Source organism: Idiotropiscis lumnitzeri, chromosome 18 (assembly GCF_059441095.1).
Source record: "Idiotropiscis lumnitzeri isolate Australia: NSW breed Sydney's pygmy pipehorse chromosome 18, RoL_Ilum_1.0, whole genome shotgun sequence".
NCBI lineage: Eukaryota > Metazoa > Chordata > Actinopteri > Syngnathiformes > Syngnathidae > Idiotropiscis > Idiotropiscis lumnitzeri.
Genome location: NC_142408.1, coordinates 6,128,728 through 6,153,202, shown reverse-complemented (window position 1 = coordinate 6,153,202; position 24,475 = coordinate 6,128,728). Strand labels below are relative to the sequence as shown.

The following is a 24,475-nucleotide window of genomic DNA, read 5'->3' as shown; positions in this document are numbered from 1 at the left end:
TTGAAAATGGCCGTGGCCCACTGAAATGCAATTTTTACGTCATAAAAATAAAAATGTCAATGTGTTGCATTTCAAACTCTACCGATGCATAATTAATCCAAACAATTACACTCTTGTGTTTCTAGATTTGTAATGACTTTCGTAGTAACACCTTATATTTTGCTGCCTGAAAACATGTATGAGAAAAATCCTGAAGCTCCAAGAATGGAATTAGAAAGTGAAGAAAAGACTACAAAGCAAATATTAGTAAAAGTGCCCATAATTCAAATACTCAAATATCAGTTCAATTTATTTTCAAATGGAGTTTCTGTGGGGTATGTCTGTTATTGATCAACTCAAAATATAATTTAAAATTTCCTAGTAGTCGGTGATGGGATAACATAGCAGTGTTAAAAACAAACCACAAGAGGGCGCTGTTGTCAAGGCCAAATTGCATCACGTGATTGCGTCAGAGCTAATTGAGGCGAACACGCCAACTCAACGCTAATCAAACACTTCTGACAAAGCGGGCATAGAAACTGTCTGCGAAAGCTTTTGTAAAACAATCTCAAATGTGCCACCTTCCACTTATAAAACATGACGTGATTAATTTTATTCATAAATATGGACCTAATCACATCACCTTTCCATTTTGGGGGGCACGGCACGTGACGTTAATTTACAGTCGTCTGGCTGGGAAGCAAGCAAGGGAAGGTGACGCAGTGTGTTGTTTACAACTTGAACGTCACGGCACGCTACACGGATGTGACGTAATCGAGCCAGCAGTAGGACACATCGATCCCACAATGCACTGCACTAGCAAGGCGGCAAATGTCAGGAAGCGCAGCTGACCTTGTTGGGTCTCTTCCACGTTTCTCTATTTTCCATTTTGAGGTAACCTTGATTTTTCCAAGAAGGGCACCTGAGAAGACAACATCCTTTCGACAAGAGAGAAGAGTTTTAAGTGACCTGAAAAATGTCATTTTGTCATTCAGAACGTGTCTAAACGCATGGATAAGCGCTAATACATCACATTTACATAATTTATGAGCGTACCAACGACAGCTGGAATATTTTTGAAGAGTAGTGCATAAATATTGTGTACTAAGAATGCATTGAAATCCTATTATACTTTTGATTCTTTTCAAGTGCCTCCAACGAGACCTCGAAGTAAGCTCTACTTAGTTCGCTCGGGCATAGACTGCCGATTGCTCACCTCTATAGAGTGCATCAATAGCCGACTTTGTATGTATATATGACGTCAGAGACGTCTATTTCCATATGAATGCCTCTGCGTTGATCACCTGGGAGGGGAGGGGTGGTTTTGGGGGCGTGGCCTGTGGGACTCGCCTACGTGACGTCACCGCCGTCCAGCGGCCAGTCAAACAAACATGGCGAGAGAATGGAGCGGCCAGCAGGGTTATATCGTCACTGTTCTCTTCTTCCTGTGCAGCGCGGACGGAGCTCGCTCGGAGGCGGCGGCGGCGGCTGGCGGGGGGCGAACCAGCGGCCGGGGAGGAGAAGGCGGCGGTGACGGCACGCAGGTGTTCGGCATGCGGCTGGAGACCAGCGACAAGCCGGCCAGCACTGGTGACGACGGCGTCCTGCAGGTGACCGAGGACAGCTCCGTGCAGCTCCGCTTCTACGGTCTGAGGCTGCATCCTGGAGCCTGGACGCTTATCCGATTCACGGAGCTGTCTACCGTCGGCGGCGGGGAGGAGGATGCGGGTGATGGCGGCACCTGCTCGGACTTCACGAAGGACATCGCGGTCGGGACCTTCATGAACGTGAGCGGCCGGGGCACGTCGGGGCTGCTGCGCGTGCACGTCAAGCCTCTGCGCAAGAGCGAGCCGAGCAGCGAGTATGCGCTGTGCACGCGTATCGACGACCGAGAGGATGGCGGCGGCGGCGGCGGCGGCTGGCAGCCGCTGGGAGAACGCGACGGGCGCCTGCTGGTCGTGGAGGAGAAGAAGTCGCTGCTGCCGCTGTGGCTGCAGGTTAGTGACGGTCCAGGACTCCCCGGCGTATTCGGACATCGAATGTTGGTTTGAAAAAGAATTTTAAAAATAAATAACAACAACAACAAAACATTACGCTTTTTGGCGCGAGCATAATCTTCCGGCAGGTTCTGATGCGGGCAGTGATGAGAAGTAACAAAAGTGTAACACTTCCACAATTACCTTCACAACCGGGAGCTGACGGAACAACGGTGTTTACACTTCTCGAGCAGTGGTGCAGCTTTATAACGAGTCACCCTTTCTTTTTGATTTTTATCAATGAAATGGTAATTTTTACAAAGATATTGCAGAAATTGAAAACAAAATGGGCTTTTGTAATGTATGACACTGTGGTGGCTTTCTTTCTCTGTTTATTATTATATACTTCTGTCCTCACTTAGAATGTTATTTAAAAAAACAAACATCTTGTCTCCATCTTCATTCCCCAAAATGGATGCGTTTTGGCTAGCGGCAGTCAAACAGGCCGTAAACCCCGCATCACTGAGTGATTCCTTTCCTCCGGCTTGCCGGCAGGTGATCCTGATCTCGTGCCTGCTGGTGCTCTCGGGCATGTTCAGCGGTCTCAACCTGGGCCTGATGGCGCTGGACCCAATGGAGCTGCGCATTGTGCAGAGCTGCGGCACGGACAAGGAGAAGAAGTACGCGCGCAAGATCGAGCCCATCCGCAGCAAGGGCAACTACCTCCTGTGTTCGCTACTGCTGGGCAACGTGCTGGTCAACACCACTCTCACCATCCTGCTGGACGACCTGATCGGCTCGGGCCTGGGCGCCGTGGTGGCCTCCACCGTGGGCATCGTCATCTTTGGCGAGATCGTGCCACAGGCGCTGTGCTCGCGCCACGGGCTGGCGGTGGGCGCCAACACCATCGCGCTGACTAAGTTCTTCATGTTGCTCACCTTCCCGCTCAGCTTCCCTGTCAGCAAGCTGCTGGACGTGCTGCTGGGCCAGGAGATCGGCACCGTGTACAACCGCGAGAAGCTTGTGGAGATGCTCAAGGTGACTGAGCCCTACAACGATTTGGTCAAGGAGGAACTCAATATGATCCAGGGGGCACTGGAGCTGCGCACCAAGACGGTGGAGGACGTCATGACGCCGCTGGCCGACTGCTTCATGATCCAGGTCCGTGTCCGCCGCTCCTTCGGGATGGGGGCGGGGCGGATGTGGTGGTTGTTTAAAGCTGCTTTGGCCTGACCGATTAATTAGACAGACAATATTAGCTCTTTAAAAAAAAAATTTAAAAAAAACTTCAGCAAATATTCTCGCGGGACGGATTAAACCCGTGTGCGGGCCTGATCCGGCCCACGGGCCGTATGTTTGACACCACTGACCTCGCTAGTTGCTAAAAAGTCTGGGGGGTAAAATGCCTACGTTGTGATGCGGGAGTACGGAATGATTTCAGAATCTTTGCCGACTTGGGAAAGGAAGTTGTGAGCAAGTTTGCCAAAAATAGCAATGAACAAAGTTGTGGTTGGCGCGGCAGGCCGACGCCGTGCTGGACTTCGACACCATGTCAGAGATCATGGAGAGCGGCTACACACGCATCCCCGTCTACGACGACGAGCGCTGCAACATCGTGGACATCCTCTACGTCAAGGACTTGGCCTTCGTCGACCCCGACGACTGCACCACGCTCAAGACCGTCACCAAGTTCTACAACCATCCCGTGCACTTCGTCTTCCACGACACCAAACTCGACACGATGCTGGAGGAGTTCAAGAAAGGTCGCCGCTCACGCTTTCGACTGTCTGCGTGCGTGTGTGTGCGGAAGTGTGAGCGTGTGTGTGTGCGTGTTTTGACACCATCTTGGATTTCACACAGGTAGTTGTGTTGCATTTCACCTGCAGCCTTCTTGTGCTCGGATCAATTGGCCACACTGTCCAATCATCGACCAGTCCATCGTTTGTCTTCATCAGTCTTTTGTTCATCCAGATGTGCCCTGGCATTCGCTGTCCGTTGTGTTTCAAAATGGGCCAGTCCAGGTCTTCCTTCCCAAAGTCAGCTGGGATAGACCAGATGGAAGTCAAAATTTGACCCTTGCTAAATTGCGCTCTCTCGTGTACATTTGTCACTTCCTGCCGCAGCCCGTTTAGGCAGCAACATGCAACCCCAAGATTCCTCGGTTTCCCATCAGGTTAATTTAAACAAAGGTTGGTCTTCTCATCAGGTAAATCCCACCTGGCCATCGTGCAGAAGGTGAACAACGAGGGCGAGGGCGACCCCTTCTACGAGGTGTTGGGATTGGTCACCCTGGAAGATGTCATCGAGGAAATCATTAAGTCGGAAATCTTGGACGAGTCAGACCTCTACAGTGAGTCGCGATTTCCCGCCGGGCAAATATAGAAGCCAAAAGCAGCTTTTCTTGGTGGCCAGATTGGCTTTGGGATTAGCAGCCGATGTTTGATCAGATTTCCTAAAATTAGATGAGGTTGCGTGACGGGCTTGATCGTGACGCCGTTGTCGTTTGTCCCCGTGCAGCCGACAACCGCAACAAGAAGCGAGTGGACGCCAACAAGAACAAACGAGACTTCTCGGCGTTCAAGCACGACGGCGACGCCAAGGCCAAGATCTCGCCGCAGCTCATGCTGGCCGCCCATCGCTTCCTGGCCACAGGTGGGCGTTTCCTGCTTCACTCCCTGTTTCACTTTCACAGCAGCCCGTTTAGGCGGCAAGCCTTTGCCCGATATCAATTGCACCCTCTCCTGGTTGCAGCTACATTGTTTCATTGATGACGACAGAAAACCTTCCAGAGGTTTTCCAGCAGCCCGTCTTGGCAGCAAACCTTTGCCTGACAAAATTGTCCATCGTGCAAACGGACCGATGAGTCACGAGCTGTTCTTGTGTTGTGCCTCCCAGAAGTGAGCCTGTTCGGTGGCTTCCACATAACTGAGAAGGTCCTGCTGAGAATCTTGAGGCATCCCGACGTCGTGCAGGAGCTTAAGTTCGACGACAACGACAAGCGGGCAGCGCAGCACTTCCTGTACCAGCGTGGCAAGCCTGTCGACTACTTTGTGCTTATTCTACAGGTACGGAAAGCCATGATACAATACAAATAATTACCGTAATCATAACTAACCGTAACTCCCCAACTTTTCGTCACCATTGCATTAGGAACCTTTTAGCATTCTCAATAAATACAAAAATAAATACATCCATTTGTGCGCGGCTCACTGGAACTATTTTGATCCGCCAATAAGAAAAAAGAAAAACTTGTCGAATCCAGTTGGGATTGACTTTCAGTAAGGACACACCACAGCCTCTGATACAATATTCATAGTGCGTGTGTCACTGGAGAACACGACAACACACATACGCAGATGCGGTCAGACTTATTAATTGTGTGTGTGTGTGTTTCAGGGTCGAGTGGAGGTGGAGGCGGGACACGAGAACATGAAGTTTGAGACAGGCCCCTTCTCCTACTACGGTGTCATGGCGCTCAGCACGCCATCGCTGGGTGAGCAGACACACACACACACACACACACACACACGGACACACCTACTTGTGTTTCCAACAGCTCATTGATTTAACGGAATTGTTTCTTCTGAAGAAGGAAGCTGTTTGGAGATTTTTTTTTTTAAAGCTCGGTGTCGTCTGTGATGATGTGGCATGATGCCGAGCGTGCGTTGACGCGCTCATCCGACACGTCCAATGTCAACAAGAGCGCTTGTCTTAATCTTGTGCTGAAAATAGTCGCGACAGTTGAAAGGTGGCGAAGTGCTTTGACAAGGATTGTGATGAGCTGCTGTACCTAATCAAGTGTCCAGTGAGGCTCTCCATCCGAGTCTGCTGGAAAACAACCACAACAAATAAATCCTGTCTGTCTTTCTCTCCCCCCGCCCCACCCCGCCTCCCCTCCCAGCCGTGACCCCCCCTCTGTCCCCATCGGTGGCATCCCCCCCTCCGAGGCGTCTCTCTCTTAAGAGGTTTTCCGTGTTCTCTCGATTCCCAGGTAAACATTGGCACTGGAGGGATTTGGGGGAGGAGGGGTGACGCTCATCCTTCACCCTCGTCTTCATCATTGTCGTCGTCATCATCATCATCTCAACCTTTGCTGAGCAAGTGCTAGCTAGCTGCCTGTTAGCATTTAACCTCAATGGTGACATTGAAGGGCAGTCAAGACGCTTTAATCCGAACGCGGTAACAGCTGCGTTTTTTCAGTTGTCCACCAGAGGGCAGCTGAGAGTTTAAAAAAAAAAAACAACTCAGCAGCTTTCAGCCACAGCATCTGTTTCCGTGGTGATGAATCCCCGCCCACGTCCAAAATGAGCTCAACATTCCAGGTTATTTGTGGCCTAGGAATGCTAATGCTAAAAGCAATTCTAACAACTAAGCGATGCACTGCTCTTAAACATCAAAAACAGACATTATTTTTTAAACAATTGAAATGTTAATTAATGCATAATTCCTCCTGCTGAACAAACAAATAATCAAAGATAAACACACAACTCCCTACACAACGCCACTTTTCAACATCAAAATGGGTCCTCTCAATAACACGGCTAAACATCAAAGACACACTGATACACTATCGATGTCAAGGAGACACCGGCAACACAACTCTCTTCGCAGCATGACATTAAACATAAGCGGCAGGCGCAGAAAGACGCAGAGCTTGCTTCTTCAGGCATCTCTAGAAGGACACGGACGGGCGTATAGAGATGCAAAGTCCTTAGTGTGTCTTTAAGCATCAGACACTCTTTAACAATGTGACGAAACATCAAAGAGGAGACACAGGCGTACGAGGACACAAAACCGGTGACAAAAGCTCAAGTACCTTCTTAACGTGTCTTTGACACATCAAAGACAGTGTCTCTACTCAGGCGCATCAGATTCCAACATCAAAGACAGCATCGCAGCTGCAACTTTCCTCTCACATGCTGAGCTAAGCTTGCTAAGCCCAAAGTGTGTGTCCACCCCCAAAAATAAGCATGCCATCCGGTAACCCCCCCCAACTCATCCACTCATCCATCCCTCCCTGACATCACAGACCTCAGCCAATGAGAGCGCTGTGCCAAACAATGCGTGGCGGCATGTTTGTTGTTCACCTCCATGCCGCCTTTGTGTGTTGCAGTGTGTTTACACGACATGCTGTCGTCTGCGCAATTTACAACCACCTTGACCCTTACCTTTTGCCGTCCCGTGCCAGAGTTCCGTTCTCCATCACACGGAGGTAACCTGAACCGCTCGGCGTCCATCAGCTGTAGCGAGCGTGGCGGCGGCGGTCCAGAGAGCAGCTCCATGGGTGGCAGCAACAGTCAAATCCCGGGAACGCCCTTTCAGTACGTGCCAGACTTCTGCGTACGAGCACTCGGCGACCTGCAGTTTGTCAAGGTACAACGCATCAAAGACAGACACTCTGGTGCACATGGACACAACAAACGTGACGTTATATATCAAAGGCACACTCAAAGCCGACACAAGTACTCGCAAATGTACAGACGTACTTTTAATACGCTGTTAAACATCAAAGGCAGATTGGCGTAGGCAACCATTGTGCCTTTAATCTGCAACGACACACAACTCCCTTTGTAACAACATTAAACATCAAAGACTGCACAACTCTGGAACAATTTCAAAACAAAGACAAGCAGAGAACGCTTTGCGGCATCGCATCAAAGACAGACACAGGCACAATTTTAACATCAAAGACACACAAACTCAGCCAAGAGACAGCAGCAACCTGTTAAAAAAAAGGGAAAAAAAGATTATTTTTTTTTTAAACATCAAAGAGACACTTGGGCATAGTCGCAATACAATAGAACTTTATTTATATAGCGCATTTCATAACAGCCGGAGCTGTAACAAAACGCTTTCTCGCGTTCCATATGGTGTAATTCACACGTAACACCCCTTCTAACATAATGTATACGTAATAGTTAATGTTAAACATCAATGAGAAATTCATGCTGAAATCCCCTTGCAACCGGACGACAAACAAATACAAACACAGGCATGCTTAAAATATCAAAGACACCGGTGCTTATGATGCATAACTGCCTTTTTAACATGGCGTTCACCGTCAAAGCGCCCAAACGGTTTTGTAACATGACTTCAAAGACACATCAAAACATCAAAGACTGAAGCGCATATTGACGCACAACTTCTCACCACTGGCACATGTAGGTAAAAAAAATCCCTTCGCAACTTGACTAGACAGCAAATAGACACGTGTATACTTAAAACATTAAAGGTTTGAGGACACGGCTTACACCATCAAAGACGGTTCCTTTTGGAACGTGACAATATAAAGGATGACACACAAAAGCCTTTGAAGCATTGTAGCGTTAACCATCAAAGACACGGGCGCATGTTTATGAACTCGCTATTTGTGGTCCTCAGATCACGCGAGCGCAGTACCAGAATGGCGTGCTGGCGTCGCGTCTGGACAGCACCACGCAGTCCCCGGAGGGGAGTCAACAGCGTCTGGACGCGGTGGCGCAGCCGCCGCTTGCCACGCCGCCGGGCGGTCGCCCCCCCTTGCCCCTCGCCACGCCGCCCGTCAAGCGCCCGCCGGCCAACGCTCAGCCCAGCCGTTCCGCTCTGCCGCCCGCCGCCACTGCCGGCTCCTTGGCGCGACGCCCAAGCCAGTCGGCACTTCCGAGCAACCACGCCGTACCGCGCCAAGCGACGCCGCCCGGCGATGGGGATGGCGTCCCGGGTGAGACCACCACGCTACTGGGCGAGCAGCGCAACTGCGTGGACCCCCGGCGGCCGGGCCAGCCCCTCACGCACCCGCACGCACATACGGAGAGTACCATCTGAAATGCGTCACTTCCTGTTCCGCCGTTATGTTGTGAGCAAGAACGCAGAGGATCTGCATGTCACCTTTGATGAGTAATGACCCCATTTCCCCTTTCTCACCCACGTTTTTCCCAGGCTGACGTTTCACAAAAGTTGCTTTTCTGTGTGAGAAGCGGCAACATGGAACGGGGATTCCTGTTGGACCCACGAATTTGCCGTCTTCAGGGGTAACAATCAGAGATGTACGATGACCCAGTAGGCCCATCTGAGCCCGCTTTTTTACTTTGTCTCGTTTTTGCTGTTCTGCGTGAAAGACACCAAAACAGAATGGGGTGTCAAGGTTGCCCCACAATTTTTCTGGTTTCGGAAGCAATATTGGGCGAGGGGGATGTTCACCATCGAGCCCGTTTCACAGCTTTTTCCTGTCGCTGTTCTTTGTGAAAGGCACCGACACAGAACAGCGGGTGTAAAAGTCGAGCTACAAATTTTTCCTGAGCCACAACTTCCTGACAAAGATGTTACGTTTATTTAATATTTATTGAGCATTTATTTATTTTGGATCCTGATGAAATTTGTTTTATATTTGGCGTGTAGTTGATGGACAGACTGCTATCTTGTTAGCATGGTTAGCTCCTCCATCACCGTCATCCGGAAAAACTGATGTCAAGAAAATGGTGGTAGTCGATGTTGCTGAGCCACAAACTCACTTCAACCATGTTTGACTTGAAATGTTTTGGGACAAAAGGGAAATTGTCAGACTGCTGATTAGCATCATGTTTTGCTAGCCTTTAAATGTGAAGCAACAACTAGTGTAGCATAGCTTAGCGTAGGTTAGCATTGAGTCCATTAAATATGAAACGTGTGCCATCACAGGCACACGCGTGTGTGCAGTCACTAAAAGGGAATTTTTCTTTGATGCTAAGCTAATGTTAGCAGGTCTACCACTGTGCTTCGGTTCCTCTTTCCAATCTGTTTGCTTGTTGTGCCAGTCCTTGTGTGGGTTCTTTCTGTCTCTTTCCAGAAATATTTGAGCACAATAGCTTCATTGAAGACTCTAAATTGTCTTAAGGTGTGAATATTGTTTGTCTATGTGCCCCACGTTGGACTGGCAAGCAGTCCTATGGGTACACAGTTTCTCTGACCAAATGTCAAATTGTTGGTGAAGTTAGCATGCTAAGGTAATGGCTAATGTCAGCCATCGCTTCATGTTTAACCATCAGCTGTGTCCTTTGAGACACTTTCTGTGTATTTATTAACTGTGGCGGTTAAGAATTCAGCACGTTTACACACACAGACTAATGGACAAACATTCCGTTGCATGCCGTATGAACCTTTAGCCTCAATGCTAAGCTAAGCTGTCGTTAGGACAGGTTTAGTCACAAACACAAACAACTTTGACTTTGAAAACAATACAAAGTTGTAGCAGCTATCAAATGCTAACACTGCTAGCATGTCATTTTACTTATGAAACTATGATGTTGTAAAGGGAAAATTATTTATTTAAAATAGAAAGAATGCCCAAGCTAGCACTTTACACTTGTGAGGCCTCAGACGCATATTACAAAGTGTTTTTAACTTTCCAGATTTCTGCGTTTGTGACTGTGGGGAAAAAGGAGCATCCGCACTGTAAATAACATCTGGATCTTAGTTCTACCTGTCACTTCACGTCGATGAACAAATAAATTATAATTTCTGACTAATTCTGTGAAACTGGCGCAGTGGTTTGAATCACTGGTCTACGCTTTACATACTCAAAATCCGGAGCATGAAGCATGTTTTTGATCCGTCAGTGAAAAACACTGCAGAAGTGTTGCTTTGCAAGGCCCAGTGGAACTTGAGCACCGTGTTTTGTTGTGAGACCATGTGCTAAAGATGTACAGCGAATATGGTCCAGTATTTGGCTTTGCAAAGTATGCAAATTATTTTTCAAGTAAAAACTGAGTTAAAAATTAATCTCCAGAGTTAACACTGTAATTTAGAGAGCACTACATATATATATATATATATATATATATATATACAATTTTGCAGCAATTTCTCAGTTGTTAACTTATGCCGACAATCATTTTATCGCGCATTAATGCCATTTCTTTTATTGCGAAAGTCTGTTGCTTCCAGCTACACCGCTCATTGTAAAAAAAATCCTCTATTTGCGGGAGAGCACACATTGAATGAAGGTGAAACGGGTGGAAAGCTATACACATTTCAGCATTTGTTACATCAACAAATTTTTACCATTAAATTGTTTTCAATGCCGTGACGATTTATTTTATTTTTTTCTGTGTTGGACATGTGCGGTCAAGTTTTCGGATGCAACAGTCTTTTCACAAGACACTCATTAACACGTATGACTTTGCCAGTTAATATTTTGTGTGTATTATGCAATGTTTGAGGGACGGGTCCGCGTGCAATGTGTATATATGCAGTGTTTTTTTTTTTTTTTGTAAAAGGTATCAGAAGAATCTGTCAAGGGTTCATGAATAAACCTGACTTCTATTTCTCTACACAACATCTGTAATGTGGGCTCATTCATCCTGACTCTTATCAAACGGAAGCATCTCAGACAACCTTCAATGTCATCTGCATTGTGGCAAATGTACTTTATCGATTTTGTTGTCTTTGGAGTGCTGTTCGTGGTCAGTTGTAAATGCTGACTGTGTGTGTGTTGCAAAATGTTGGAGTGCAGGTTTATGAACATTCTGTGTGTGGGTCACAAGTGTGGAGTGTAGGTCATGAAAATTCTAAATAGTTAAACACATTTGAACTAAGTAATATAAATCTAGCACCTGTAGCAAATATGAACCTGTTAATGATTGACATTTTATCACGTAAATGCTAAAGCTAATATTATTAACATAATACAATCCTTCACTCTTGTTACATTCAATGCCCGCCGGAAAGTTGTAGAATTTAGTGGTTCAAGTCGTGTTTATTACTTGTTGTGTTCTCTCATCCAAGTTGACATTTAGAATCCAATTGCGGAATATATTTAACTTAAAGGTCGACGAACGAGACGTGCTGCTATGTGTTACATTTGTTGTTTCAAGTCAAGCGAAACCGTGTTCACAAATGTGCAATATCTGAATGCCCCGCATACATATTATAAGAATAAAGTTTCTTAAATTATATTTTCGATATATCCTCCAAGTACTTTGACACAAATCTTAGTTATTCGCGTAAAATTGCCTCGTTGGCATGTTTTTGACAGCTACAGTCCTCGTTCTTCCCATGATTTGAATGTAGCATTTGCGCTAGCGACAAAAACAAACCACCCGAGCGCCAACATGTCCTCCACACATCGGACCAGCCCAGTTTAATCTGAGCCAACATGGTCGCCGAAGCGCGCAGTTTCGCAAGCGTCATGATGTCGCGCTTGTGTTGCGTTGCGAGTCAGGAAGTTTTTAGGTTTAGTCGTTTAGTCGCATTTAATACTCGTTGATTTGAGTTAGTTATTCGGTTAACATTTATACTTTAAGTGGGGAATGGGTTTAACATAAATGTCCGTATAGACGATGTGGTCCTTCGTAATACGTACGTATCGTAAAATCAAACGTATATTGCCCGCAAATTAGCACATTATGAATCAATTAAATACATGATACTCAATTTAGATGTTTCATTGCATCTTCGACATATGTAGGAAGTAAGTTGCCTCATGTGTTAATTATTCGAGTTGTGTTGTGTCGTTCGCACGTTTTGAACACGTCGAGTTGTTGTTTGTCCCATGATTTGAACGCCGCATGGCTTCGAGTAGGCGTGGCCTGCCGTGGAGTACTGTCACATGACCCGCCCCGCAGCCAGGCTGACCAATTCCAATATGGTGGCCAGCTTGGCAGGTCTCCGGTTGCTGTTGATGATATTGTTGTCGTGCGGGATCCGGTTGGGGTTGTGCGGCCAGGCGGCGCCGCCCGTCGTGCGCCTGCGCCCGGAGGACCCCGCGGGCCGTGTGTCTATGAAGGGGGGGGTCATCTCGGCGCCCCGGGAAGCCTTGTTCAAGTTGAGGCTCTTCGGCACCGACCTGAGGAACCGGACCTGGCCTTGGCTGGCCTTCGCGGCCGAGGGTGCGCTCGGGGACCCGTGCGGGGATGAAGACAGACGGCGGCAGGCCGCCTTCCAGGTGAAGGAGCCCTTCGCGGCGGAGGAGGATTGCAGCGGGCTACTGACTGTGGAGGTCCGACCGGGTGTCGGCGGCGGGCAGCGGGACCTCCAGCAGAACCTCCATCACGTGTGCATGAAGAGTGAGGGCCAGTGGACCTCGGCGGGTGAGGACCGGCTGCGCCTCGGTTCGGAGGAGCCTGAGCCCACGGAGCACATCCCGGCGTGGGGCCTGGCGGTGTTGGTGCCGATTCTGGTACTCACTTGCGGGCTGCTGAGGACGGTCCATCTCAGCTTGCTGTGGCTCGACCCGGTTGAGCTCTACGTCCTGCACAGCTGCGGGTCAGAGGAGGAAAAGCGAGCCGCCAAGCGTCTGGAGCCCGTCAGGAGGCGAGGAAACTTTCTGGTAAAAAGAATCAAATCAAAAAATGCTTGTCAGAAAAGTCTCCTGACCTCGATACAGTCCCTGTTAAGTGAAGATTAAAACGTCTTGTAAATTTGACTCCACGGAAAAAAAAAAACATTAAGCATATCAGATGAGCCTTAGAAATTGTAAAAAAAACAACAACAAAAAAAAAGCTGTCCTCCACTTAATAATTTATTTATTCATTCATTCATTCATTCTCTTCCGCTTATCCGAGGTCGGGTCGCAGGGAAGCCCAGACTTCCTTCTCCTCAGCCACTTCATCCAGCTCTTCCTGAGGGTGATCCCGAGGCATTCCCAAACCAACTGGGAGCATAGTCTCGTCATCCTCGGGCCTCCTCCCAGTTGGACATGCCCGGAACACCTCACATGGGAGGCGTCCAGGTGGCATTCTGACAAGATGCCCGAGCCACCTCATCTGGCTCCTCTCAAAGGCTGCGGCTCGACTCCGAGCCCCTCCCGGCTCAATACGGAGCAGAAGCGGATGACGGGCGGATCGGTGCAGCGTCCGCATCACTGCAGACACTGCACCGATCCGCCCGTCGATCTCGCGCTTCATCCTCCCCTCACTCGTGAACAAGACCCCAAGATACTTAAACTTCTCCGCTTGGGGCAGGACCTCGTCCCCGACCCGGAGAGGGCACTCTGACTGAGGACCATGGTCTCAGATTTGGAGATGCTGATCTTCATCCCAACCGCTTCACACTCGGCTGCAAACTGCTCCAGTGAGAGTTAAAGATCACGACTTGAAGCCAACACTACCACATCGTCTGCAAAAAGCAGAGATGCAGTACTGAGGCCACCAAACCGGACCCTAACACAAAACTGGAAGCCTAAGAAAATGCAGTAGTCCAGTTTATGAGAAGTGCGCGCGCGCATGCTTGGCCAAATGGGACAGTTTTCACAGAGCAGTTTTTAAAATGCAAAGACCACAAACATAATAGAGACATTTTTTTGTGAACAAAATAAAACAGAAAGGCAAATGCTTTAAAAGAATGAAAAATATCTGCAACTACATCTTACGTCTGGCAGGCGTGCTCGCTGCTCTTCCTGTGCGTCCTGGGTCACTCAACCTTGGGGGTGCTGCTGTTCCGGGCGTTGGACTCGGTGGCGTCAGCCGCCTTCGCCGCCGCCTTCATGCTCTTCTTGTTGGCCGAGTTGCTCCCTCACGTGGTGTGCTCCGGCTACGGCTTTCAGCTGGCCCCGGGCCTCACCTGGCTGGCCCAGGCGAGTATGGTGCTCACCTGCCCGCTCTCCTGCCCCCTGGGCCTGGTCCTGGACCTGGCACTGAGGCGTGACATCAGCACCTGCTGCATCCGGGAGCGGGCCATGGAGATGATCCGCTCCAGCGTCAACGACCCGTACAGGTACGGCCGCCGATAACGCCGCCTCACTCCACAAAAAAAGTGGCGCTATGGCACATTGTAAACAATTCTTTGCTATCTTTCTTTTTTCCCCCCCTTTTTTTCTTGTTCAAAAAGACTTCAGGCAGCTTATTGCCACTCCCAGTTGCCGTTTACTGACAAATCGAAAACATAAAACAAAGATTTACATGTATTTAAAACAACCACCTAACCTGACCTTCGCCTCTTGCTGACAAAAATTCAAAACGATCGGGTAACAAATAGAATTGGTGTGCTGGTGTTTAACGTTGGCTGTTCGAGCACAAATGTGGAACATCTCAATTTAGACAGTCAATACAGCAATAGTCGTTAGCAAATGTTCTTCATCCGCTTGGAAAAATGACTAATACTGCTTAATGAATGAATCTTTGTGTTATACTGCCCCCACGTGGCTGCCAGGATGGCCGAGTGGTCTAAGGCGCCGCGTTCCGGACCCAGTCTCCCCAGGAGGCCTGGGTTCGAATCTCGAATTTCCCCATTGTGGGACTAATAAAGGCAATATTATTATTAAAGGCGTGCACTCCAGAAGGAGTACGACACCATACGATACACTTTGATTTTTTTTTTTTGAGTCCCTCTCTCTCCCTCTTTCGCTCTTTCTCTCACTCTCTCTCTCTCTCTCTCTCTCTCTCTCTCTCTCTCTCTCTCTCTCTCTCTCTTGCTGCTCCTCAATAATGTTGATCCAACCGCAAATAGCTGATGACTATTCAATATGAGGACGGACTTGGACACTTTCATTGGTCCACTGTGATGTGTTTGCTAGTTTCATTGATCAGATGTGGCACGGATAAGAATGAAGAAAATCTATTTCTGGCTTGACACTCGTCAGTAAAAACCCATAAATAAACCACATCACATTGAGAGCCCCAGGGTTCAAAGTTTGGAGGAAAACTATGGTAATTAGAATAGTTAAGAGTCGACATGGATTCAAATTAGATTTGGACGGCATGATAACTGTGAGCAAAAATATCACAGTATAAAAATGAAAAATTGCAGCTCTAAAATTACTTTTTTTTTCTGTATTTGGGTAAATAAAACAGCATCTCCCCCCCATTGAACACCATTTTATTCTTCGAAATATAGAACATTTGGAACAAAGGAAAGATTTAGAAAACACCCGTGGGCTACATATGTTGACCTTGGGGCTGACTTGTACCCGCTGGCACTTTTTTTTTTTTTTTTCTGAAAGCAAATGTCTTGAGTTTTCTGTTAAAGTCTGCGTGCGGCTTGTTGCAGTGAATTTGTGAAGGAGGAGTTCAGCCGCGGGGCGCTGCGCAGCAAGACGGTGGAGGACATCTTGACCCCCCTCAAGGACTGCTTCATGCTGCCTAGCTCCACCCTCCTGGACTTCTCCACCATGTCGGACATCATGCAGAGCGGCTACACGCGGGTGCCCATTTACGAGGAGGAGAGGTGGGCGCTAAAACGTGGCTTGTTGCACCTCCTGCTGACAAAGATCATTTTCATGCAATTTTGCTCGGACTAACTTGCTTGCCGTCTTAAAGTCCACTTTGACTCCTTAATGACATTGAAATTTGCTGAGTGCTACACAACGACAGGAGTCTTGTCTTGTCGATCCCACGACCTCCGCACTGTGAGGTCATCGTGTGGATGGTGGCACATTTGCCTTGATTTTAATGTTAACCTTGACCGGTTTTGTAATCGAGTGATTGCGGCTTGTGCGGCGGCGTGCAGGTCCAACATCGTGGAGATCCTGTACGTGAAGGACTTGGCGCTGGTGGACCCCGACGACTGCACGCCCATGACCACCATCACCAAGTTCTACAACCACCCGCTGCACTTTGTCTTCAACGACACCAAGCTGGACGCCATGTTGGAGGAGTTCAAGAAAGGTCAGGACGGAAGGCTGATTGGCTGGCTGGCTAGCGCGCCTCCGCTTGGCGCTAATGTTAGCTTGTTGCATCCAGGCAACTCGCACATGGCCATCGTGCAGAAGGTGAACAACGAGGGCGAGGGCGACCCCTTCTACGAGGTGCTGGGATTGGTCACCCTGGAAGACGTCATTGAGGAGATCATCAAGTCGGAAATCCTGGACGAGTCAGATGGCTACCGTAGGTTCTCTTAAAGATGGCCGTGATGATGTTTTGGACAAAAATTTTTAAAAAGCGGGAACAGGCGGTCACAGCAGCAAGTGCCACTCCTTTCTGAAATGCCAGAAACCAAAATGATCGACATCTTCACAGGGTTGTAATAGTTTGGGAATTCATAGATTTTATTCGGAATGTTCAATATTATATTTTTTTCTTTCCGATCCCTGCACCTGCAAGTATTCATTCTGTGAGTCGGCAGCGATGTCGAGTCCCGATACTTCTACAACTTCTGAGCTGTAAAATTTCATTTAATACAATGACAAAAATAGTGAGCAATTTTGTCGGCCTTAAGTATCTGTGGCTGATATCGGCAGGCTCCACGAGTACCGATACCTTAAAATGAGGCCAGTATCGTATCTTCACTGATATGTGGTATCGCTACTAATTATTTTTTAATTAAAAAAAAAAAAAAATCTTTTTCTTCATGATGCATTTTTGACTGGTGTAACTTGGAGTCTGAAAAATTCCGTTTGTTTTTATTCGTTTTCAAAAGAGAAAATGCCTTTTCAATTAGTTTATCCCTCCCACCCCCCTAAAAACAAAACTCTGAAAAGTGAAAATGTTTCTTCGGTTGATGTTTGCGAAATTCATTTTTTGTCAACCGCCGCCTGTTTCCTTTGCAGTGGACAGGAAGGTGAAGCGACCTCTGGCCCCCCTGGAGATCCCGCTGGAGTCTCGCGGCACGCCCGACGAGTTCTCGCTCTTCAAGACACCCGAAGGCGAGCCCAAGATCCGGACGTCGCCGCAGCTGCTGCTCGCCACTCACCGCTTCCTCTCCAGAGGTGCTTCCAGTCAGCCATTTTGTAGCGCTCTCGGGAAGCGAGACTTTTCCCATTCGCGTGCACGCCTTGACCTGATCGAAGGCTGTCGCCGTCGCCTGTGACCTCACATGTGGTGTGTCTGTGATGTCGCGCAGAGGTCGAACACTTCAGCCCAGCGCGTGTGTCCGAGAAGATCCTTTTCCACCTTCTCCGCCACCCCAGTGTCAACCAGGAGGTGCATTTTGACCCCAGCAACCGCCTCAGCCCCGCCCACTATCTGTACACGCGCAACCATCCGGTGGACTACTTCATACTGCTGCTACAGGTGTGCGTGCGCGCGCGTGCTCGTGTGTGTGTGTGTGTGTGTGTGTGTGATAAAGCGACTGAGAGAGTGTCAGTCTGGGGGGTGTGCGTGATTGTGTGTATGTAAATGAGTGTGCGTCTGAGGGAGACCGATCGAGTGTGTGTGAGAGCGCACGTGTTTTTTTTTTTAGTCGTGAGGAGATGATGGGTTGAGTAAGTGTGCGCGTTGTGGCGGCAGGGTCGAGTGGAGGTGGAGATCGGCAAGGAAGGGCTGAAGTTTGACAACGGAGCCTTCACCTATTACGGCGTGTCGGCGCTCACGCTGCCATCTTCAGGTCAGCGCAGGAACTGCAACAACACACAATCGGCAACGCAGGAGCTCATGGCTTTTTTTTTCGTCTCTCTACATGATATTTTGATTCCAATGATTATTCGACATGTGTACAGTGCATCAGTCCCCCGTGTCGACTCGGCGTCAGTCTCCCCGAGATGCATTTGACGCGCCCGAGGCGACCAGTCCGTCCAGTTACTGCCCAGACTACACGGTTCGAGCGCTCACCGACCTGCAGCTCATCCGGGTAGGTACATGCGCGTGCATCTGTTTGTGTGTGTTTGAGTCAATTGAGTAGTAATGTGTGTGTGTGTGTGTGGGGGGGGGGGGGGTCTGACTGTCCATGCGTGTGTTTGCGTCTATGACAATGCATGTCTGATCATGAATGTGACTGTACGAGATGAGACACTCTTTCCACTCATCCATGCTTTGGGCATGCAGGTGACCCGGCTGCAGTACCTGAACGCCCTGATGGCGTCGCGACACGGAGGCAGTGCCGGTGGTCTGAGTCCAGACCCGCCGGAGATCAAGATCCTTCCCAACAGTCACACCAAACTGCTCAACGACAGGAACGCAGCCTCAGCCGCGCAAGGTTAGCCTGAATGGCGTCTGCCGCCCGCCCGCCCGCTCGCTCGCTCGCCCGCCGGGGCCCGCCTTAATCGCACTAATGCCTAACAACTTCCTATTTCCTGTTTCCTCTTTGCTGAACTAAACAAACACCAAAAATGTTTCTTGTCTTTTCTTTGCTGACTTTCTCCTCCAGACTTGAACTTCTCTTTCTTTGAAACCATTGACAACTACTGCTAGTGCGGCAGGTGAACGCAACCCGTACACGCTACATCTCAGCTTGTGTACGTGTCAGTGTGTTCGCTGTGTGCGTTTGTAGCGCACAAACCAAATCTCACTTTGTCCTCATTGGGCAGTTCACATCATGCCTATTTTCTTGTATTATTTAGTTTTTAATGTTTGTTTTTTCATTTAATTTTCAAATGCAATTCTTTTTACCGTTTATTTATTTTTTTTATTTGTCGATTTCACAAGTTATCAAATTAGTTTTTATTTTTAGATTTTAGTATTGTATTTTTTTTAATTGATTTAATATTTTTTCTTTTTATTTTAAACTTTTACTAAATAAGTTTTAATACTAAGCATTACACTTTTCAAATGTTATTACTTAACTTGTAATTAATTTATATTCCAGTCCAGTCCTTAACAGTTCATGTTCACATTTCCATCTAATTTGTTGTATTTTTTTTATTTTTATTTATGTATATCACAGTTTTTTTTTTGTTCATGTTGAATACATACCGATGCTGCCACCCCTCATTTGTCCCGTGTGACCGTGTGCCCGCTCCCTCACGCCACTGTTCTGTGCTCTCGTTGGTCGGCTTCTGCAGATGGAACAGAAGAAGACGGCAAAGAAGAAGAAAGCGACGAGGCCTGTGCGTAGTGACAATCTCTTCAAGCATTCATCTGAATGGACGAGATTTGTCTCCATTTCTTGATACCATTGTAATTATCATTATAGTTTTCATTAATATTATTATTATTATTATTAGAACGTTTTATAAACACTTTGTGGAGATATTTTATGATTTGGTTTTGGTTAATTGGGGCAGTGCCTTTCTTCCAAGTTCAGCATTGCCATTGGTCACTTTTGCTGTTTGCGTGCCAAATTGTGCGTGCGTGCGTGCGAGCAAGCATCGGTCGGTTAAGAGAGCGACGCACGCTCTTTCTAGGCTGCATGATCATGTGACCTCTCCGACTGGTTCCCTAGTTACGCCTGGGGGGGGGGGCGCTAACTGCGCAAAGTTTTACATAAGAATTTTCTATGCCAAACGTCTCACAGAAAAGCTGAATCTATCTTGAATGACACTTTAAAAACGATCCCATTCCACGTGTTGTGTTTGTGCTCAAGCTAGCCGCGATAGCTAGTTAGCGTCTCTATAGTTGTTTTTCTTGTCTTTGCTTTCAGAACAGTTTTGTGTGTGACATTTTGACTCCTCCTTAACTGGAACCCCAAACTAGCACCTTGAACCTCGTCCTGTTGTCTCCGTGTGTGAGCGTTAGCATCAACATGTTATATATATTAGTGCTGTCAAGCAATTACATTTTTTTATCTCATTAATCTTCAAAAATCCATAATTGCGATTAATCGCATTTTTCAACGTCTAATTTTGTGAACGCTTGTAACAGGCATTTACTTGAACAATATGTTGTAATTAATGTAAAATCACCAAATATTAAGTGTATTTTAAATCAGAGAGTGTTCTAATAGCTTTCTCTGATTCTTGAATTTGGTCTAAACGCTGTCATCTTTACAGGCATTTTCCTTAGAAACAATTCTCAAAACTTCATTTAATTGTGCCACTCCAGCATTGTTGCTTTGCGAAGCCCAACGATCACGTGCGAGTGGCGTTTTGTTCTGAAATTAAGTCCACCTAATAGGGAACAATATTTCAGTTGGCTTTGCTAGATATGCAAATTATTTGAGAAGTAAATAAAAGTGAGTTAACTTGGTTAGAATATTTAATTGCATTTTTTTTTTTTTTATCTCGAGTTAATGCTTTAATTTTAAAACAATTTTTTTTGGTATCTTGGACCAGCTGAATCCAGTTATCATAATCAAGTACATACCAAAGCTAACACAGCTTCTTTAGCTCATTTAGCTACTTGGAAGCTAATGTGTCACTTGGATGTTGTTTGAATTTACTTGAGCATTCACATGAAACATGAGCCAATATGCTAACTTTAGCTCCCTTGCCTTTGGAGCTCAAAATAGCAAGGTCAGCTTCGTGAGCGTAATGAGCTAATGCTAATATTTGTTACACTCTCAATGGTGACTTTTTTTTTTCAGCCAACCCAATAAAACTCTCCAATGTGTTTTAAGTTGTGCTTTTAACAGGCAAAGTGCTAATATAAACTAAGCAGCAGTTGAACAATCAGTGTTTGAGAAGGTGGATTTGCCAAATTAACAAGATTTTGCTTTAGTGGTTTTAACTAGAAGAGTGATTAAAAGCCCGTTAGCGTGATTAGCGATGGGCTGGTTAGCAAAGTATCGCGCATGTTATTGCTGTTACAACTTGATAACTTGCAGCAAAAAAATCCTGTTTGATTTCAAGATTTGTTGAAATAGTTTTACTCTTTTAATTAACGTGTTCCCTTTTTTTGTAGAAAATTGAATGTAAAAAAAGAAAAAGAAAAATGTCCACGAGGAGTGCACGTATCCATATGTTTGAGTAGTTTTAAGACAAATTTGAAGTTGTTGAATCACTTCCTGTTTGTGTTACATTTTTTATAGTTTTATCCGCAGCAGCCACGTTGGAGTTAATCCTTTAAGTGATTCAATTTTCCTAGGAAATAAAGTCACTCTTGTTCTAAATACGACTGTCTTAGTTTTCAATGTTGGAGCATTCAAAAAATTATTTCTTTCTCTACTTTTTCTGCCATGGTGATATTTTCGTTTTCATGAAATTGTGTTATCCTTTTGTCATTTTCGCAGGTTATGTTGTCATGTTGTCACTTTGAAATATGCCATGTTAGGTTGTCAACATAGTGTTGAGTTATTACGAGTTATCTGGTCATGTTATCAAATTAGCAACATTAGCATGTTGTCATGCTAGCATGTGATTTCTTTTGGTTTGGTCAAGTTACGTTATCGTTATGTCACGTGTGCGGCAGTTGCGCACACACCAGCTCATTGACTTCACGTTTTGTGCATGTCTTTTTGTGCGTGCGCGCGTGCGTGTGCGTGTGTTGCCTCTGCCAGTCACTTTGCGGGCACATGGCAACAGAATCTATAAATAACCTCCTCGTCGTCCTCCGCCTGCAGGATTAGGATTGCTGCGAAACACAAACGTGTTGACATCTTTTCTTTTTTTTTTCTCCTCGCTGCCTCTCTTTGCCCTCCATTGCGAATTGTTTTTGAATCTATTGTTTTGTTCAATCATATGTGTTGCGGTGTCAGTCTAATGTGCCCCGAGGCCGTCACAACCAGAAGTGCTGGACCATGAAACATTAACTAGATTAGCAATCGTGATGTTTTTTTAACCAATCACGTTTCAAATTCATCCAATGGAATTATTCCTCAATTTTAATGACAGGTGATGCGCCATAGAGACGCCTCCAACATGCCTTACACTGGAATGTCATTGCAGACAAAGTGTCAGCGCTGATTAAATATTATAATTTCCACATTGCGCGACGACTAAAGGTTATCGTCATACAAAATCATTTTTTACAAAGATCTGGCCTGCCACATGATTTTATATGACCTGCAAAAGTAAATCTTGCATGTGAACTTCCGTGACCCTCGCTGAAATCTATACTTTTTTTGTCAGGTGTGATAAATGTTGAAAGCCAGACTTGATTGGTCTCGTTGCCCGCTGAGGAATTAGTGCGCTGCGCTCCCACAATGCAGCAGTGCCACGGTGCACATGTGCGTGCGTGCTCATTAATCAGCGGTCAGCGGCCAGGGGTCAAAGAGGGCACTCTGCCTGCGGCACGCAACATCATGATGATGATTCAATTTGCGCAGGATTCGTGAAATCGGATCATTTCGATGAGATGAGATACTGTCGTCATTTGCCGTTCGCGTTACAGCGTAAACATTCAGTAACTGATAAATAAAATACAGTAGTAGCAGTCGAGAAAATAAGGCCCAAGACAACAAATTAATGGAATAAGGAACAAAATCAAACAAAAGCAGTCCTAGCAAAACTAATTAGAATGAATGAGCTCATTCCAAGACCAAAAGCATTTTTAAAAAAATACAATCGATTGCTGCTTATTTTCTTTCAGAACTGCCATTATGCGTTTCAAATTAGCAGCTTCTTTAAGAAACACGTTCATAAGAACTTGAGTGTATATTTCTATTTTAGAAAAATTGTGTCTCATGGTCCCCTACCAACATTGCTGACTAAAAAAAATGTATTTCAAGCAACCATGTGACTTAGCCTTCAAGTCAATGTGTCATGGAAAACACCATAGACGGGCTAAGATCAGAATGGGTGCCATGCTGCATACTTGAACACGAATGGTGCAGCTACACATGGGGACAGACGATATAACAGAACTCCCCGGCATATATTATTTATCTTCTGCCAAGATTGGAAACGACTACGGCAACTTACTGATTACTTCTGACTGTCTCCATGTATGTCTGCATTATACTGCCCCAGGAGCTACATATATCCCTCCTTACAATTCTTGCTGCTGCCAAATCCATGCAATTATGTGTATTGTTGTTCCAGTAAGAGCAGTAATGTGTACATAGTGCATATTGTGTAAGAGACCAATTTTGACATTGAATGTACACTTAGTGTGAAGTGTTAGAAGTCGTAGTAAGGGGAGGGGGCGTGCACATACTTGTCTAATGAGGATGTGGTGTAGGTTGGCACAATTGTGTTCTTGTGAGCCATCTGACTCCCTGAGCAGGAATGTGCGTGTGCGAGAGCGTAGGCTCCGCCCACATTCTGGCGTTCTCACATTCTCCATTGAAACGTGCAGCTGCCACCCGCTGATGTCAAGTCAGGGTTGCTGCCCATTGGTTGTTGAGAGGGGGGGGGGTCATTGCTTCCCCATCCTAACACACTTGCAACTCAATCAAAAAAAAAGAAAAGTTGTAGAAGTTTGCAGTAGGAAACGGAGTGCCTGGTCTAGTGGTAGTGGTTTAGTGGTAGCTGTTAGGAACTAGGCCCCACCGCAAATAGAAATCCACATTTAATGGACAGCAATTATTATTGCACTGAATAAAAAAAAATTAAAAAAAAGTGCTTACATACTAGTAGCAGGTAGTAGTTACACTGTGGTTGAAATTGTAGAAAAAGTATGCGCAGGTGTAGTAGCAGACAGAAAGGTTGTCGTAAAAGTTGTCGTACTGTCGTTGCAAGTATTGTTGGAGACATGCGAGTTGTTTTTAGGAATAGAAGTTGTCATATTAATTTGTATTGAAAAAAATTAAAATGGTTGCTAATGAGTGTGGGGCGTAGTAGAAGTTGTAGTATTTGCAGGGGAAAAAAAGGCTTGTTATATCTGTTCGCAAGTTCGTTTGCTCTTTGGGAGTCGCGTGATTTGACGCTTACCCAGAAAGGTTTGTCATTTCAAATTAAAGCCTGAGATAGCGGCAAAGCAAGATTTTACATAAGACGGCTTTGGCCTGAATACATAAAAATGTTGTGATTATCTTATTAGATAGATTGTAGAGAATTAATTTAGAGAACTAATTCAAGTTGGTACCTCATGAGTAATCCATTGTGGCTTATTGTGGTGTGCACGACTTGGCCACCAGGCAGCAGAAAAACACAGTCA

General features: G+C 46.3%; 2 protein-coding genes across 5 annotated transcripts; both read left to right on the top strand.

Annotated features, from left to right (window-relative positions):
* Nucleotides 1-1,339: 1,339 nt before the first annotated feature.
* cnnm4a (cyclin and CBS domain divalent metal cation transport mediator 4a) lies at nt 1,340-10,872 on the top strand. 2 transcript variants are annotated; one of them, XM_088280524.1, is made up of 10 exons: nt 1,340-1,976; nt 2,511-3,116; nt 3,478-3,718; nt 4,162-4,305; nt 4,473-4,607; nt 4,851-5,020; nt 5,352-5,448; nt 5,857-5,946; nt 7,144-7,328; nt 8,337-10,872. In XM_088280524.1, the coding sequence occupies exons 1-10, from the start codon at nt 1,371-1,373 to the stop codon at nt 8,757-8,759; spliced, it is 2,697 nt and encodes an 898-aa protein (XP_088136650.1). In that variant the 5' UTR covers nt 1,340-1,370; the 3' UTR covers nt 8,760-10,872. The 2 variants fall into 2 exon arrangements, with proteins under 2 accessions (XP_088136650.1, XP_088136651.1); XM_088280525.1 differs by lacking the exon at nt 5,857-5,946.
* Nucleotides 10,873-12,150: 1,278 nt separating this feature from the next.
* cnnm3 (cyclin and CBS domain divalent metal cation transport mediator 3) lies at nt 12,151-21,550 on the top strand. Of its 3 annotated transcripts, none has more exons than XM_088280527.1 (12): nt 12,151-13,239; nt 14,290-14,624; nt 15,897-16,073; nt 16,356-16,513; nt 16,589-16,732; nt 17,395-17,553; nt 17,688-17,857; nt 18,074-18,170; nt 18,283-18,413; nt 18,608-18,758; nt 18,930-18,981; nt 19,564-21,550. In XM_088280527.1, the coding sequence occupies exons 1-11, from the start codon at nt 12,520-12,522 to the stop codon at nt 18,971-18,973; spliced, it is 2,286 nt and encodes a 761-aa protein (XP_088136653.1). In that variant the 5' UTR covers nt 12,151-12,519; the 3' UTR covers nt 18,974-18,981; nt 19,564-21,550. The 3 variants fall into 3 exon arrangements, with proteins under 3 accessions (XP_088136653.1, XP_088136654.1, XP_088136652.1); XM_088280528.1 differs by having other exon boundaries at nt 18,930-19,017; XM_088280526.1 differs by lacking the exon at nt 18,930-18,981.
* The last annotated feature ends 2,925 nt before the right edge of the window (nt 21,551-24,475 follow it).